This window comes from Canis lupus, chromosome 8, assembly GCF_011100685.1.
Source record: "Canis lupus familiaris isolate Mischka breed German Shepherd chromosome 8, alternate assembly UU_Cfam_GSD_1.0, whole genome shotgun sequence".
NCBI lineage: Eukaryota > Metazoa > Chordata > Mammalia > Carnivora > Canidae > Canis > Canis lupus.
In genome coordinates this window covers 68634203-68651353 of record NC_049229.1, presented here as the reverse complement: position 1 = coordinate 68651353, position 17151 = coordinate 68634203, and the positions used below count along the sequence as shown (strand labels likewise).

General features: G+C 41.0%; 1 protein-coding gene across 4 annotated transcripts in view; it reads right to left on the bottom strand.

Annotated features, from left to right (window-relative positions):
- The window catches only part of EML1 (EMAP like 1), a 188878-nt gene that overhangs the window by 54474 nt on the left and 117253 nt on the right, over positions 1-17151 (bottom strand). For all 4 annotated transcript variants that reach the window (XM_038545703.1, XM_038545704.1, XM_038545705.1 and 1 more), the window contains exon 3: positions 8919-9054. In XM_038545703.1, coding sequence (XP_038401631.1) covers positions 8919-9054 — 136 coding nt within the window. The remainder of the gene's footprint in view (positions 1-8918; positions 9055-17151) is intronic.

The window sequence follows — 17151 nt, the reverse complement described above, 5'->3', positions numbered from 1 at the left end:
CCGATCTGGTGCTTGTCCTTAAGTTACAACTCTCGCAGGAGATCACTCACTTCAGTGATTACAAAATGCTCTTATCTCCCTCTCTTCCGCTGTATCTTTGTGGCAGAAACCGAGTCATTTTCTAGGGAAGCTGGTGATCTTAGAGAATCTGACATCTTCAGAACAAGGTTTTCTTCTACCATGTGAAGCCAGCTACCTGAGCCCAGAGAGGGTGACAGCATCACTTGGACAAAGGGATAGGTCCCAAACCATCTTCCTCTGTTCAAAGGCATAATACTTCCATCTCTATTTTGCTACAGAAACAGACTCGAGATGTGAGTTTAACGCCTACATTTCAATGGATCAGAACGATAAGGAAATATATCAGAAGTAATACTAATAAAAACCCCAGAAAATCAGATTTCACTTTTCTACTTTTGAAATTGTGTGTGGGTCCAGCACTGAGCGGTGCATTTCCAAATGGGTATTTCTAACAAGTATAACCATTTTTCCAAAGGACTGTCAGCTGTTATTTTGGAAGTGATAGATGTTTTCCACCCTATCTTACACTTGGAACAGAGCTTTTTTTTTTTTTTTTTTTTTAAATAATGCTCTGTTTTGTACCAGTTTTGTTCTTTTGATCTCTCTTCTCACAGCTCTGCCCTATTGTAAACTTCTACTTAGGAGCAGAAAGAATGAGTGATTGTCCTTGTTTTGAGCCAGTGGAAATGTTATTCTATTGTCAGCTTCAGCATCCCCACTGAGCAAGGTATGACCTACAATGTCTTCCCCGGATTTTCTGCCTTTTTTCCTTTGACTAATGGAAACAAAGCTTTTCCCAAGGATTCCAAATCAAGCCCCCAATCGAAGTCTTAATTGGCAACACAAAGCACCGCCGCTGGGCGCTGGACAATTTCCAAAGGAGATTTTGTTCTTAAGCACTAGGCTGAAAAAACCCCAGAGAAAAGAAAACAAACATATACCCATCCGCACACTGCAGATGCCCCAACTTGGTTAATTTGGAACTCTGATTACAGAAAAATTCCCGCGTGATTGTAAACATATTTGAAATGTCCTGGAAGCAATTTTAATCCTAATATTCAGAATGCCCAGCGTGCTTCTTGCTCTTTTCAGAATTCTCTCCTAATGAGAGATCTATAGGATCTTGACCACAGAAGAATAATTAGATGCTACTGTTTGGGTTTCCAACGTCCAAGTGGATGGGAACTCATATCCATGGAAGCCCATAAAAGCCAGAGAAAATAAATGAATCACTTATGTTCTACCCTGAAAACCAAGAATCTTGGACACTCAATCTAGAAAACCATGCATTTCTGGTTGGCTGCTTGACAACAGTTTATCAGATGAACCAAATTGATTATTCTGCAAATTAAAAAAGTGTCTACAGAGGCCTTAGAATATTCTGGAAGGAAGGTTATTGTTTAAATGTTAATATGCATACATGTACACATGCACACAATATGATGGCTACAAATAACCAGCCCTCCTCCCTCCGTCCCTCCCTTCTTTCCTTCCTTTCCTCCTAAGAAAATCCTGCTATGAGCAGTCACTAACCATGAGTCCTTGCATTTAAGGCTGACACAGGGGGCAGAGGACCAGGCCTCTCTGCTCACAGCACATGGCCGGCTCTGTCCCTGGAGTCCAGCCCCTGCTGCCCCTTACTCTCAGGCAGTCCTATTTCAGACTTGATGCCAGGAGTCATTGCTGCTCCATCAGCACTCATAGGGGCATCTCAGAACCTCATTGCTCCTGATAGTAGAATGCAGAGAACGTGGAGCATGCAAGAGGGATTATTTCCAAACAGTAATTATATCAAGCATTTTTTATGAGTTGATGTAAGTGCTGACCTGGACACCTTGTGGGAAGCAGCCTAGCACCGTAGAGTTAGGAGTGTGAGCTCTGGATGCACAGAAATCTGGGTCTGAGCCCTTTCTGAGCTCTGTGCCGTGGGATCTGTGGAAGTTACCACACTTCTCTAAGCTTCAGTCTTCTAATAAAATAGAAATAATAATATGTACCTTGTGAGTCATTCTGAGGATGAGTGATACCAGGATTAAAAACCTGGTACTTCATAGCCTTCTTGTCATTGAAGAATGACTTTTGCTGTCATCACTGACTTATAAGGGGCTCGAGGTATGCATCTGATTCCATAGCCCAGCCTCACTTCTGCAGTCAGTTTCAGAAAACTCATTCCCCAGCCTTACTCTACTCTACCCTGAATAAATATTACAAATGCTAGAACTGAAAATATAAAGTGCTGGGAATTCTAGCGATAGTGCCAATTAATCCTATGAAGTCTAAGAAAACTGTGAACAGTCTATAAAGTGAAGGGCATTACTATACTACACCAAAGTTACTTTGGACTAAACATGAGACTTCTACAAAATCGGAGAGCAAGAATGCTAGGACATAAGCTCTCATGTAATAAACTGATAACTAAAAATTATATTTGCATTTTAATTTTTACTTTTATTTTTTTGCTCTGAAATTTTTAAAATTTTACTTAGATTCCAAGTATAAGAGGTATAAACAATAAAATTCTATTTTATCCAAGAATAAAGGGAAAGAATCTCCTTTTTTGATTACTAATTTGCTCCTTTTTAAATTTATTTAAAAGATTTATTTATTTATTTAAGTAGTCTTCACATGCAATGTAGGGCACAAACTTATGACCTTGAGATCAAGAGTTGCATGTTCTACTGACTGAGCTAGCCAGGCACCACAATAATTTGCCATTTAAAAAAGTCACTCTTTGGGGGTGCCTGGGTGGCTCAATTGGTTAAACACTGACTTCAGCTCTGGTCATGATCTCAGAGTCATGACTGAGCCCCACATTGGGCTCTGCACTGGGCATGCAGCCTGCTTAAGATTCTCTCCCTCCCCCTCTGCATGAGCTTGTGCACGCACACTCTCTCTCCCTCAAAAATAAAATAAAAAGTCATTTTTGAGATGAAACATCTCGCTCCTGATCAATGGGTCAAAGAAGAAATCACAAGGGAATTTAGAAAATATTTAGAAACATAAAAATAAAAGCAAAACATACTAAAACTTATGGGATACATAGAACACAATACTAGGAGGGAAGTTTTATAGCACAAAAGATGTACATTGAGAAGGAGAAAGATCTCAAAACAACCTACCAACAATCTAACTTTCTGTCTCAAGGAACTAGAAAAAGAGAAACTGAAACAAATGTTAGTGAAAGTAAGGACCTAATAAAGATTAGAGCAAAGATAAACAAAACGGAGAATAGAAGTCTAGGGAGAGGGCAGCCCGGGTGGCTTAGCAGTTTAGCGCCGTCTTCAGCCCAGGGCATGATTCTGGAGACCTGGGATCAAGGCCCACATTGGGCTCCCCTGCATGGAGCCTGCTTCTACCTCTGCCTGTGTCTCTATCTCTCCCCCTCTCTCTCTGTCTCTCAAGAATAAATAAATAAAATAAAATCTTAAAAAAAAGAAGTCTAGGGAAAAAACAATGAAACTATAAATTTCTTTTAAAAAGGTCAACAGAATTGACAAATCCTGTTAGACTAAGAAAAAAAAGAGACCCACAAACTAAACTTAGAAATGAAAGAGGGGATATCCCAACCAATGTGAAAGAAGTAAGAAGATTTCTATGAGACTACTATGAGCAATTATATGTTAACAAATTGGATAACCTAGAGGAAACGGATCAATTCCCAGAATCGTACAACCTACTAAGACTGAATCATGAAGAAATAAAAACTCTAACAGACCAATAACTAGAAGGAAATTGAAGCAGTAATAAAAAAATCTCCCAACAAAGAAAAGCCCAGGGCCAGATGGCATCACTAGAGAATCCTACCAAACATTTAAAGATGAATTAATACCAATTCTCCTTAAAGTCATTCAAAGAATTGAAGAAGGCAAGGGGTAATTCTTCCTATCTCATTCTATGAGGCTAGCATTACTCTGATACCAAAACCAGACAATGAAACAACAAGAAAAACTCTAGACCAATATCCCTGATAAAGCTTGAAGCAAAAATCCTCAACAAAAATACTATCAAACTGAATTCAACAACATATTAAAAGGATTTCAGGAGTCCCTCCTTATCCACAGGGTATGCGTTCTAAGACCCCCAGTAGAAGCCTGAAACTGTGGATAGTACCAAACCCTATTTATACAGCTTTTTCCTATATGTACATATCTATGATAAAGCTTAATTTATAAATTAGTCACAGTAAGAGATTAACAGCCATAATTAATAATAAAATATAACAGTTGTAACAATCTGCTGTAATAAAAGCTATGTGAATGTAGTCTCTGTCTCTCAAAGTATCTTATTATACTCTACTCATCTACAATAAAATGCCTATGCCACGATAAAATGCCTATGTGATGGGATGAAGTGAGATGAATGAGGTGGGCACTGTGACATAGTGTTAGGCTACTATTGACCTTCTGGTGATATGTCAGAAGGAGGGTCATGTGCTTCCGGACTGAGGTAGATCATGGGCAACCGAAACTGTAGAAAGTGAAACCTTGGGTAAGAAGGCACCACTCTATGTACCACAACCCACTAAGATCTATACCTGGAATACAAGGATGGTTCAACATATGAAGATCAATGTAATACAACACATTAACATAATGGAGGACAAACACCACATCACTCTTTAACTGATGCAGAAAAAGCACCTAACTCAACATTCTTTCATGTTAAAAGCTCTCAACAAAGGGGCACCTGGGTGGCTCAGTGGTTGAAGGTCTGCCTTTGGCTTGGGTCATGATCCCAGGGTCCTGGGACTGAGTCCCTGCAGGGAACCTGCTTCTCCCTCTGCCTATGTCTCTGCCTCTTTCTGTGTGTATCTCATGAATAGAGTCTTTTTAAAAAAACTTCTTAGCAAATTAGAAATAGAAGGAAATTACCTTAACATAATAAAAGCCATATATGAAAAGCTCATAGGTAACACTATATGCAACAGTGAAAGACAAAAAGCTTTTCCTCTAAGAACAGGAACAAGGCAAGGAGACCCATTTGTACCACTCCTGCTCAACACAGTACTGGAAATCCTAGCCAGCACAATTAGATAAGAAAAAGAAATGAGGGATCCCTGGGTGGCGCAGCGGTTTGGCGCCTGCCTTTGGCCCAGGGCACGATCCTGGAGATCCGGGATCGAATCCCACATCGGGCTCCCAGTGCATGGAGCCTGCTTCTCCCTCTGCCTGTGTCTCTGCCTCTCTCTCTCTCTCTGTGACTATCATAAATAAAAATTTAAAAAAATTAAAAAAAAAAAGAAAAAGAAAAAGAAATGAAAGGCAATGACATTAGAAAGAGAGAAGTAGAGTTATCTGTGTTTGCAGATGACATGATCTTACATGTAGAAAACCCTAAAGATTCCATGCATATAAATATTTTTAAACTAATAAACAATTTTAGCAAAGTTGCGGGCAAAAATCAGTTGCATTCCTATACACCAACAATGACTAACACACAAAGGAAATTAAGGAAAAATCCTATTTGGTACAGAATCAAAAAGGATAAAATAGTCAGGAATAAATTTAACCAAGGAAGTGAAAGACTTTTACACAGAAAACTATGAAACATTGCTAAAAGAAATCAAAAGAAGACATAAATAAGTGGAAACACATCTTATTTTCATGGCCTAGAAGACCTAATATTGTTAAAATGTCTATACTACCCTAAATGATCTATAGATTCAACAAATCCCCTATCAAAATGATTTTTTTTTGCAGAAATTTAAAAAATCTTAAAATTTAAAAGGAATTTGGAGGGACCCCATATAGCCAATAGTCAAAACAACCTTGAAAAAGAAGAGCAAAGCTGGAGGCCTCAAACTTCCTGATTTTAAAACAGGTTACAAAGTAACAGTAATGAAGTTAGTAAGGTGTCTTTATTAGCACAGAGACAAATATAGATGAATGAAACAGAACAGACAGCCCAGAAATAAACCCTTGAGTATGTGGCCAAATGATTTTCAGCAAAGGAGCCAAGACCACAGGACAGCAAAAGGACAGTCTTTTTCAATGAATGGCAAAGGGAAAACCGAATATCCACACATAGAAGAATGAACCCTTATCTTAGACAATACACAAAAATGAACTCAAAAGGGATTAAAGATCTAAATGCATGACCTAAAATCATTAAACTCCCAGAATAAAACACAGGGGAAAGTTTCAGGATATTGCATTTATCAATGATTTCTTGGATATGGCACGAAAATTAAAAATAGACACTTGGGACTACATCACACTTAAAAGTTTCTGTGCATCAAGGAAACAATTAATAGAGTGAAAAGGCAATCTATGTAATGGGAGGAAATATCTGCAAATCATATATCTAATATGGAGCCACTTTCCAAAATATATAAAGAAATTCTACAGTTTAAGAACAATAACAGAAAAACAAATAATTTGATTAAAAATGGGCAAAGAGGGCACCTGGGTGGCTCAGTTGGGTGTCTGTCTTTGGCCCAGGTTGTGATCCCACATTGAGCTCCCAGCTCAGCAGAGGGTCCACTTCTCCCTCTCCCTTTGCCCCTCCCTCTGCTTGTGTGTTGTGTTCTCTCTCAAATAAATAAATAAATAAATAAATAAATAAATAAAATGAGCAAAGGACCTGAATAGACATTTCTCCAAAGGAGATACACAAATGGCCAATAAACATTAAAAATAAAAAATATGCTCAATATCCAGCTACCCAGCTGGCCAGTCAGTAGAGAGTATGTGACTCTTGATCTTGGGGCATGATCACGAACTCATGAGTTCGAGTCCTATATGGGGCATAAAGATTACTTTAAAAAAAGGATGCTCAATATCACTTATCATATGAGAAAATGCAAATCAAAACCACAATGAGATAGCATTTCATATCCATTAGGATGGCCACTAGCAAAAGAACAGAAAATAACAAGTTTTTGGCAAGGATGAGAAGAAATTAGAACCCACTAACCTTGCACTGTTGGTAGGTATGTAAAATGGTGTGGCCATTATGGAAAACAGCATGGCAGTTCCTCAAAAAATTAAAAATAAAATTATCTTATGACTTAGCAATCCCATTTCTGGATATATTCCCAAAAAAAAATTAAAAGTAGGATTTTGAAGAGCTATTTGCACAGCCATATTCATTGTAGCATCATTTATAATAGCCAAGAGGTGGAAACAAACCAAATGTTCATTAACAGTTGGATGGAAAAAGAAAATGTGGGGTATGTGTATGTTTCTGTATTATGCAGCCTTAAAAAAATAAGGAAATCCTGGGATATGCTACAATATGGATGGACATCAAGTGTATCATGCTAAGTAAAATAAGGTGGTCACAAAGGGACACATAAATACATTATGATTCCACTCATATGAAGTATCTAAAGTAGTCAAAATCATAGAAACAGAATGTAGGAAGGTGATTGCCAAGGGCTTGGGGTAGGAATTACTATTTGATGGGTAGACATATTTGATTTTGCAAGATGAGAAAGTTCTTCAAACTGATGGTCACCAGAGGGGAGGTGAGTTGGGGCTGGGGGAAGTAGGTAATGGGTATGAAGGAGGGCACTTGTTGGGATGGGCACGGGGTGTCATATGGAATGGCTGAATCACTATACTGTACACTCAAAACCAACATAACACTGTGTGTTAACCATACTAGAATTAAAATTTAAATAAATAATTTTAAAAGGAAACAGAAGAAAGATGAAAAAGTTCTTGAGATCTGCTGTGCAATGTGTAACAGTACTTGACACTACTGAATTGTACACTTAAAAATGGTTGAGATGATAAATTTAATGTTACGTGTTTTATAACAGATGGCAATCTGAATCCTAAAATAAAGTCAGCCTTGGCAGTCTTCGACATCTAGACGGGGGAAAAAAAAGATAGTCCATATCCACTGCTGCCAATTAGAATCCAGAAGGTCACTTTACATTGATTAGAAATAATTGATTCAAGCAAGTATTAGATACGAAATGAGGCTAAGGATTTCAACATTTAAGTTTTAAAATGCCCTGCAAAACCAATTTTCTTAAAATTCACAAACAATAAGTACATGAAGCTCTATCTGATAAAAATACAATGCAAATTCGCTTGTTGAGGGATGGTATAAATGCTACATATTTGAAAGAGAAGATGGGATCTCTATGTCTTCATCGAAGTCACAACCCAGCATCTGATCTAATGCATGCGAGCCCACTGGAGGTGCCAGCATGGCCCAGAGCACCTTCCTGCTCCCTGGCCTGGCCCCTGTAAGTAGTTAGTACCATAATAAGCTCTATAGCTTCTATGGTTGGGCTCATAACAAGTTCAGGGGTAGCACTGCAGAAGGATTTCTTTAAGGTTTTCTAGACTATACCACCATCAGGTATTTAATTTTCTAGAGCCTAAAAAGTTAGAAAAGTGGCCTGGCATATAAGATACAAAATTTTAATATCCCAATCATGAAATTAGAGAGATGTTAAGAGCAAACTATGCTCTATCAGACAGACAACATTAATATCTAGAACTTTGCTGTTAAGCACCATTTAAAAGTAGGAGCTTATCTGAATTTTATAGATAAAAAGTTAAGGTTGGTATGGCAATCTGAATTTTGCTCTGTGCCAAGTATGAAGTTGGGAAGAGCATTTTTTTCTTTTTTTTTTAAGAGCATATTCATTTTTACACAGGTGACACTCTCATTTGTATTTTCAAGAGAACTCTAAGAGAAAATACAAAATGGCACACCATGGTGTTAGCCAATGAGATTTCAAAGACAGTAAGATTTAGTCTAAAAACAGCAGAATAATAAATTCATATAGGTCCTGAGAGGGCAACACACCAAATGTTGTACTTTTACAAGTTTTAATTCAGACAAGAAATTAAGAGGTGTCATATAAAAAGGCAATGTTTATTTTAAATCTGAGATGGAACCCCTTTCAAAGTTGGGTTCCGGCACTCTGTACCTACCTTTTGGTTGCAGCTGGCACAGCAGTTTCTTTCCTGGCCCCGGAGGGGGATGGTAGAGAGCCACTAGGTTTCTTTGGTAACACGGTGCCATTGTTGACAGTGGTCCTTAAAGGCAGGGTCTGTACCAGTGGTCTTGCTGTAAGACAAGCAGAAACGCAATCAGAACTTTCCCCTCAGTCAACGTAACTTTTTATGGAACTGAAGACAGGTAAGATAGAAAAGGATATCAATTTTAAAATACTGGCAGAACTGGCAAAGGTGCAAAGAGAATTCAGCAGAAATTTTCAACCAAGGTGCTGGAACAATGAACCTAGACAAAAACCTCACCCCTTACGCAGAAACTAACTCAAAATGGACCAAAGACCCGAGTGTAAAGTGCGAAACTATAAAACTTCTAGATGATGAAAACATTGGAGAAAACTCCATGTGACCTTGGGTTTGGTGACTTCTTAGATACAACACCAAAAGCACAATCTATGAAAGAAAAAAAAAAAGATTGCTTGGCCTTCATTAAAATTATAAAAATGTTTGCTCCGTGAAAGACATTGTTACAAGGATGAAAAGACAAACCACGAACTGGGAGAAGATATTTGCAAATCACGTATCTGATAAAGGACCTGTATACGGAATATAAAAAAAGAATGCTTAAAACTCCACAGTCAGAACACAAGCAGCCCAATTAAAAAAATGGGCAAAAGATCTGAACAGACACTTCACCAAAGAAGATCTACAGATGGCAAATAAGCATATGAAAAGATGCTCAACATCTTTTGTCATTAGGGAAATGCAAATTAAAACAATAATGAGATATCTCTATACACCTATTAGGGTGGCTAAAATCCAAAAAACAAACAAAATAGCAATTGCTGGCCAGGATGCAGAGCAACAGGGACTCCCATTCATTGCTGGTGGGAATGCAAAATGGTGCAGCCACTTTGGAAGACAGTTTGACGGTTGCTAAATATAGTCTTACAATATGATCCAGTCATTGTGTGACGTTAGGAATTTAATCCACTATTTGAAAACTTATGTCTACATAAAACCTGCATTTAATATTTATAGCAGTTTTATTCATAATTATAAAAAATTGGAACCAACCAAGATGTCCTTTAATGGTGAGTGGATAAACAACCAGACAATGGAATATGATTCAGGGGGAAAAAAAAAAGCAGGGAAGCAATCCACGCAAGGACAAGGATGAGTCTTAAACCCATGCTGCTCAGCGAAAGCAGCCAGGCTGAAAGGCTACATTCTGTAAGATTCCATTTATATGACATTCCATAAAAGGCAAAATTACAGAGACAAAAGCCAGATCGGTGGTTGCCAGAGGTTGGCCAGGTGGGGGTAGGGGACCGAATAGGTAAGGCGCCAGAGCAGGGTGGTAAAAGGATTCTGTATGATGCTGCATGGTGGCTATGTGACACTGTGCATCTGTCAAAACCTACAGACTCTTAGAGCACAAAGAATGAACTTTAATGTATGAAAACAAAAATCAGGGGATGGGGGAACCCATGAGGGATAAAAGAATCAAACTATACTACAAGTATGTGCTATAACCTCACGGAAGGGGGCAGGTGGGAAGGTGCGCGCATCTAAGCACTGTGCTTGGGTCTGTAACGTTGTTTCCCACAGGGCATGGTCAACACCTCTGAAACCACTATCATGAACCCTAACAGTGAACAATTAAGTAACAGCATGGAGGATGGTGGGGACCAGGCTTCTCGCTGTTGCAGAAGGAGGCTACAGACATGCAAGGGTCAGGAGGGCAGGTTGCTGAATGGGCCAGGGGGTAGGAGACCTCAGTACAAGCAATGTTGAGCCTTATAGCTACAGATAGAAAATTATATCTATGTATGTAAACATGGGTTAATATAAACACATTTCTTATTTTTTAAGATTTATTTATTTATTTTAGAACGAGAGAGAGTGTGCATGAGTGGGGGAGGGGCAGAGGGAGAGAATCTTCAAGCAGATTTTCCACTGAGTGGGGAGACTGACGTAGGGCTCGATCCCACGTCATGAGATCATGACCCATGAGATCATGACCTGAGCTGAAACCAAGAATTGGACGCTTAACTGAGTCACCCGGGCGCCCCAGTATAAACACATTTCTTAGCTCTGCCTTCCGAGGGTACTGTAAACAATGACACACCCAGCACCCAAATCCTAGTTTATAACACGATCCCATAACAACAAAAGAACAAGGACTTCTTGAGGGAATTGCCCTAACCTGGGGTAGGGGCAGGGCACGTACTTGAGCTTACAGTATCTTTACTGCCAGAGATTAAGGAAGTGCTCAAAAGAACCCCAAACCCTATACTGATGGGGCCAAGTCAAAGGAACCCAGGAGTCAACTGAAAGAGCTCCCCCAGTAGCTGGAGCTGGACAATTTCAGCAACAAAATACATAAAGTAGCACTGGATTAGAGCCTAAAGTATAAAATATCCACGAGTCTATGCTGATGTAATTACTGAGTAAATGATTAAATGGGCAAGAAAAGATACATCTCCTGTGCAAATTCCAGATAATTTATGTAGGTACTTCATCCTCAAGGACATGGAGCACAGAGGCACCTGGGTGGCTCAGTTGGTGAAGCATCTGCCTTTGCTCAGGTCCTGGGATGGAGCCCCGGATTGGGCTCCCTGCTCAGTGGGGAGTCTGCTTCTCCCTTTCCCTCTGCCACTCCCCCTGCTTGTGTTCTCTCTCTCTCTCTATCAAATAAATAAAGAATGAAAATGTTTAAAAAAGAAAGGAGGTAGAGCACAGTCCTCTACTCCATGAGTGTGGGCAGCACAGCGACTGCCTTCTGCACAGTCCAATGTGGAGGTGGGACGGAGAAGTCATGCCAATGTGGTCAAGGCTGGCAAACTCTATCCAGGCCAGCGTCATGGTGATGAGTCATGTCGACAGTTCGCACTCTGGATAGGATGTGACGGAAATGCACTGTACCTCTACAGTCCTCCGGACCTACTCAGCACACCCAAGTTGAAGGACAATGGATTATCTGATCAGGGCTCCTCAATACTGTCAAGGTCATCAGAAACAAGGAAAATCTGAGAAAATGTCATGTTAGAGGAGCCTCGGGAAACAGGATGACCGAATGTAATCCTGGATGAGATCCTGGGACAACAGAAAAAGGATGCCAGGGATAAACAAAGGAAATCCAAATAAAGTGAGCCTCCAAGTAAAAAAAAAAAAAAAAAAAAAAAGTATCACCAGAACTCCTGGGTGGTGCAGATGATTAAGCATCTGACTCTTGATTTCAGCTCAGGTCATGACCTCAGGGTCATGGGAGGGAGCCCTGATTCGGGCTCTATGTTAAGCGTGGAGTTTGCTTGAGATTCTCTCCCTCTCCATCTGCCCTGCCCCATCATGTTCTCTCTCTCTCTCTCAAATAAATAAATCTTTTAAAAAGAAGATAAAAAACAAAAATTTCTTAAAAATGTCATCATTGTGGCATACTAATGTAAAATGTCAATCACTGGGGAAACTGGGTGCGGGGTAGATGGGGACTGTCTGTACCATCCTCGCAACTTCTCTGTAAACCTAACACGATTTTGAAATCAAAAAAATTATTTGAAATGCTAGCAGAATTTATTTGAAATGCCAGGAGAATTTATTTTGTGCATCACAGAATTAAACCGGCCTCAATTTAGGTTCTTAAAGACAATGACAAAACTGTACAGAATGCCAAGGTTTTTTTTTGTTTGTTTTTTAAAGATTTTAATTATTTATTTATTCATGAGAGACACAGAGAGAGAGAGGCAGAGACACAGGCAGAGGGAGAAGCAGGTTCCATGCAGGGAGCCTGACGCGGGACTCGATCCCAGGTCTCCAGTGATCACGCCCTGGGCTGAAGGTGGCACTAAACCGCTGAGCCACCTGGGCTGCCCCTGAATGCCAAGTTTTTAACACCTCAAAACTTTCTAGTCCCTAAGGCAGGGGAGCCAGGCTTCCCTCTTTTTTCAAATGTGACAGAAGATGGCAAAGGGCACAGGCACTACCCCCAGCCAGAGCACCACACCTCCCGCCACCTCCCGTGCTCTGTCCTTCCCCACCTCCGGGGCACCTGCCCACTAGCATGATCCCGGGGTCCTGGGATCAAGTCCCGCATTGGGCTCCCCGCATGGAGCCTGCTTCTCCCTCTGCCTGTGTTTCTGCCTCTCTCTCTCTGTGTCTCTCATGAATAAATAAAATCTCAAAAAACAAACAAAAAAACAAAAGTCCTGATACCAAGAGAAGGCATTATGTTAGCATTTCTGAGTCACTATGAAGTTTTTATGTTTTCTTGCGTCATAACTTCAAAATTCAGTCTCATAATAACCTAGTTCTGTCCTTCTCCATAAAGGGCACCCAGGGCTCTGGAAGCTCATGAAAAGGCCAACTGCACGTGGCAGGCTCCCCACAGGGGGTGACAGGTCTTGTCTATTAAGCTGTACTAGAGCATCATCAAAAGCACACAGAATTCTTAAAATTCTGATGAGAAATCAGGAAAGGAAAACAGAGGATGGAGCGGGGGCATGGTGACCGCCCTCGGAGTGACAGGAAGTCGCAGAGACCTCGTTAGTGCTATGCACCCAGCTGGATAATGTCCTTGGGTTTTGTCGCCACTGACGTCAGCAGCAGCACCACCACTGCCAGCAATGTGCCTACTAAGTGCTTATTTTGCACACGACACACCTCAGCAGGTTACTTCCACGTTTCCACGTCTAGACATGATTAGCCACGCAAGGAAGAAAGGCGGCCGCCATACAGGGAAAATTCTGGAAGAAAAAAATGCCTCCTAAGGTCCAGCGTGAACAAGCACCAGCCTGGATCGTGAGCACGGGAGGACATAAGAGCAGCTATAATGAGTCATTTGCAGACAAGCGATCTTTAAAACCGACAAGAAATAGCACAGGGAAAGGTTCAAACACAATTTCCCGCTCATCAGGTGCAAAGATAAATGACTCCTTTACTTCCACATGACACTAAGATATGAGACATTCTTCTGGTTCATAAAAGGGATTTTTTAAAATGACATTTTAATTGTTCCTAGGGGCAACACAGAGACACGTAGCACGAAAGAAGAATTCCTCAAATAAAAGGAGAGTGAATGATAAATGGTATGTATTTAGAACGCACTCACTGGAGCGCTACCAGGACGGTCGGAATCTCAGATCTCAAGGGAGACTGAGAAGCAGAGGAATGAGCAAATCAGACAGGACGGCCTCACTCTCGGGTCGGCTTACTACAGGGCCTCAGAGAAGTCTCTACCTTTCCGAGCCCTGGCTTCTTTGTAAAGGAAGGACAAGAGCATGCAGTCTGCAGGGCTGCTGGGAGGATCTGGAATGAGGAGTGGGGAGCTCTCCGCAGCGTGTCTGGGATGCAGAGGCCTGCGAGAGGCGGGAGCTATTATTCACGGCTACACCCAGATGACCAGATGCTTTTGGACATCAGGGTGCAATCGAGCCCCTGGAATGTGGTGTGAGAAGAGTTAGTGTAGTGTTTCAGTTATGGTTAGAGGCACCTGCAGGGGGATCGGACCTGCAAGTGCCCTCAGCCACGTCCAGCAGACACAGGAGGGGCCGAGGAAGACCCCAGAGGGTCCTCTTTCTTACTCGTGCCTGGCAAAGTGAGGGATGCAGGGGATATAGGGGTAGGACCTCAGGTCTGGGCGTAAGGGCCAGGGCGCTAGAACCAGTGTGTCCCCGACAGGCAGTGACCTTAGGCTTCAATTTTAGTCCAAATGTGCTCTAGGGATGTCTCTTCCCACCCTGAAATCTGATCTTAATTCGTGTGGGAAGAGTGTTCTGAGTTTCTATGACTTTGCCACCCAGAGTAAGTTCATAGAAAGACCCAACCATGCACCAGGGAGCTGAGCCCCAGGGCTGAAGGGGACAGGCCCTAGGTCTTGCCATACGGGGAGGATTTAAGGCCAGTAGTTCCTTGGTTTCCTATTTAATAGAAGGTCCTCAAGAAACTGCCAAGAGTTAAATTTCCTGCAAAATGACTCTAAGGTACAGTAACTAAAAATCTTAGGCTCTAAGAAAAGTTATTTGCAATCTTAGGTCTAAAACATTCACAATGGGGCAGCCCCGGTGGCTCAGCGGTTTAGCATCTCCTTCAGCCCAGGGCATGATCCTGGAGTCCTGGGATCAAGTCCCATGTCAGGCTCCCTGCATGGAGCCTGCTTCTCCTTCTGCCTGTGTCTCTGCCTCTCTCTCTCTGTGTCTCTCATGAATAAATAAAATAAAATCTTAAAAATAAAATAAAATAAAATAAAATAGAATAGAAAAAATAAAATAAAATAAAATAAAATAAAATAAAATAAAATAAAATAAAATAAAATAGAACATTCACAATGAAGCCTGAAATGAAATTTTTTTTTTCAGTCTTTCTAGGTAGTAGGATTGGAATACCCAGACTTCAAGAAGTACTATCTGTGGGGCTCTTGGGTGGCTCAGTTGGTGAAGCCTCTGCCTTCAGCTCATGAATCCAGGGTCCTGGGATCAAGCCCCATGTAGGGCTCCCTGCTCAGAGTAGAGTCTGATTCTCCATCTGCCCTTCCTACCACTGGTGCTCTCTCAAATAAATAAATAAATAAATAAATAAATAAATAAATAAATAAATAAAATCTTTGAAGAAAAAAAAAGTACTATCCATGATGATATATTTTCAAAACTATAGTTTTGAAATATAGAAATTTGAGTCTAGCAAGTCCAACCTACCAATGCTTATTATTATGAGTTACAACCTAAAGACCAAGCCGCCCTTTTCCCTCACATCATAGTAACAACTCAATGTGCAATATCTGGTAAGTAGAATTTTAGAATTTCCCATTAGATTTCAGAATAAATTTAATTACGCAAAGCGTGACATGTATGTGGTTATGTGTAGAAATCCAAAGTCTAATTTTAGCATATCTGGCCATGTGACTCTAGAATTCCTAATTATCCATTTATTTAATTTTGGTTTTTTAGAGAAAAAGAGAGAGAATCCCAAGCAGACTCCACGCCCAGCACAGAGCCTGCTGAGGGGCTTGATCTCATGACCCCGAGATCATGACCTAAGCTGAGATCAAGAGTTGGCTACTTGGGGCAGCCCGGGTGTCTCAGCAGTTTAGCGCTGCCTTCAGTCCAGGGTGTGATCCTGGGAACCGGGGATCGAGTCCCACGTCAGGCTCCCTGCATGGAGCCTGCTTCTCCCTCTGCCTGTGTCTCTGCCTCTCTCTCTCTCTCTCTGTATGTCTTCATGAATAAAAAAAATCTTTAAAAAAAAAAAAAGAAAAAGAGTTGGCTGCTCAACCGACTGAGCCACCCCGGTGCCCCAACTGGAAGGAATCTATTTATAGGTTTCATGTATTTTTTAAATTTAATTTAATTTAAGTTAATTTAATTTTAGTAGGGTCTACACCCAGTGCGGAGCCCAATGTGGGGCTTGAACTCAGGACCCTCAGATCAAGACCCTCTAATTATCCATTTCAAAATGTACAAGATGTCCACGTTTGAAACTGGAGGAGGCACACTGCATCTGCTAAGCTGTAAGACAAAGTGGGTAATTACTTAAGTAGCGTGGAAGATCCTGTTGCTGACACCTGGCAAAGTCACACATGCTCTCATCCTCCGACGAGCAGTCCTGTTTCTAGGAATCTGTCTGAGTCTAAGACACACTGGAAACAATGCAAAAATGCCACATGCACAAGCTCAAGCACTGCAGCATCAGCTGTAAAGCCAAAGACCACCCACAGGGACTGGGTGAGCAGACCGTGGGGCTCCTCCCCCCGGGGTGCACTGGGAGAGGAGTAAGGGAGATGTCTCTATGCCGCAGTGAGAAGAGCAAGGTCCCGGACAGTGTGCGGATACATCACTTTTATCTGCTGTGCCGGAAGCCCGAGGACTTACAGCAGATTAAAATCCTAACTCCGCTTACATAATTTTAAAAAGGTCTTAAAATGATCAAACTACACATGAATCAAGTTTTAATATAGCATTGGCGGTCAGATGAGGCTAACCCTGGTATCATGGGTTATTTGAATTCTGGGGCATGGGTCTGGTAATATAAGAATCCTACAAGGCTGAAGAGTCAATATAATGGAAATATATATGGGCAGAAAGGACATTAATGAACTGATTATGAAAAATCATTTATTAACAACCCAAGTGTCCATCAACTGATGAACAGATGAACAGGATGTTGCATCTCTGTGCAACAGAGTATTATTCAGCCGTCAGAAGGAATGACGTATCGACAC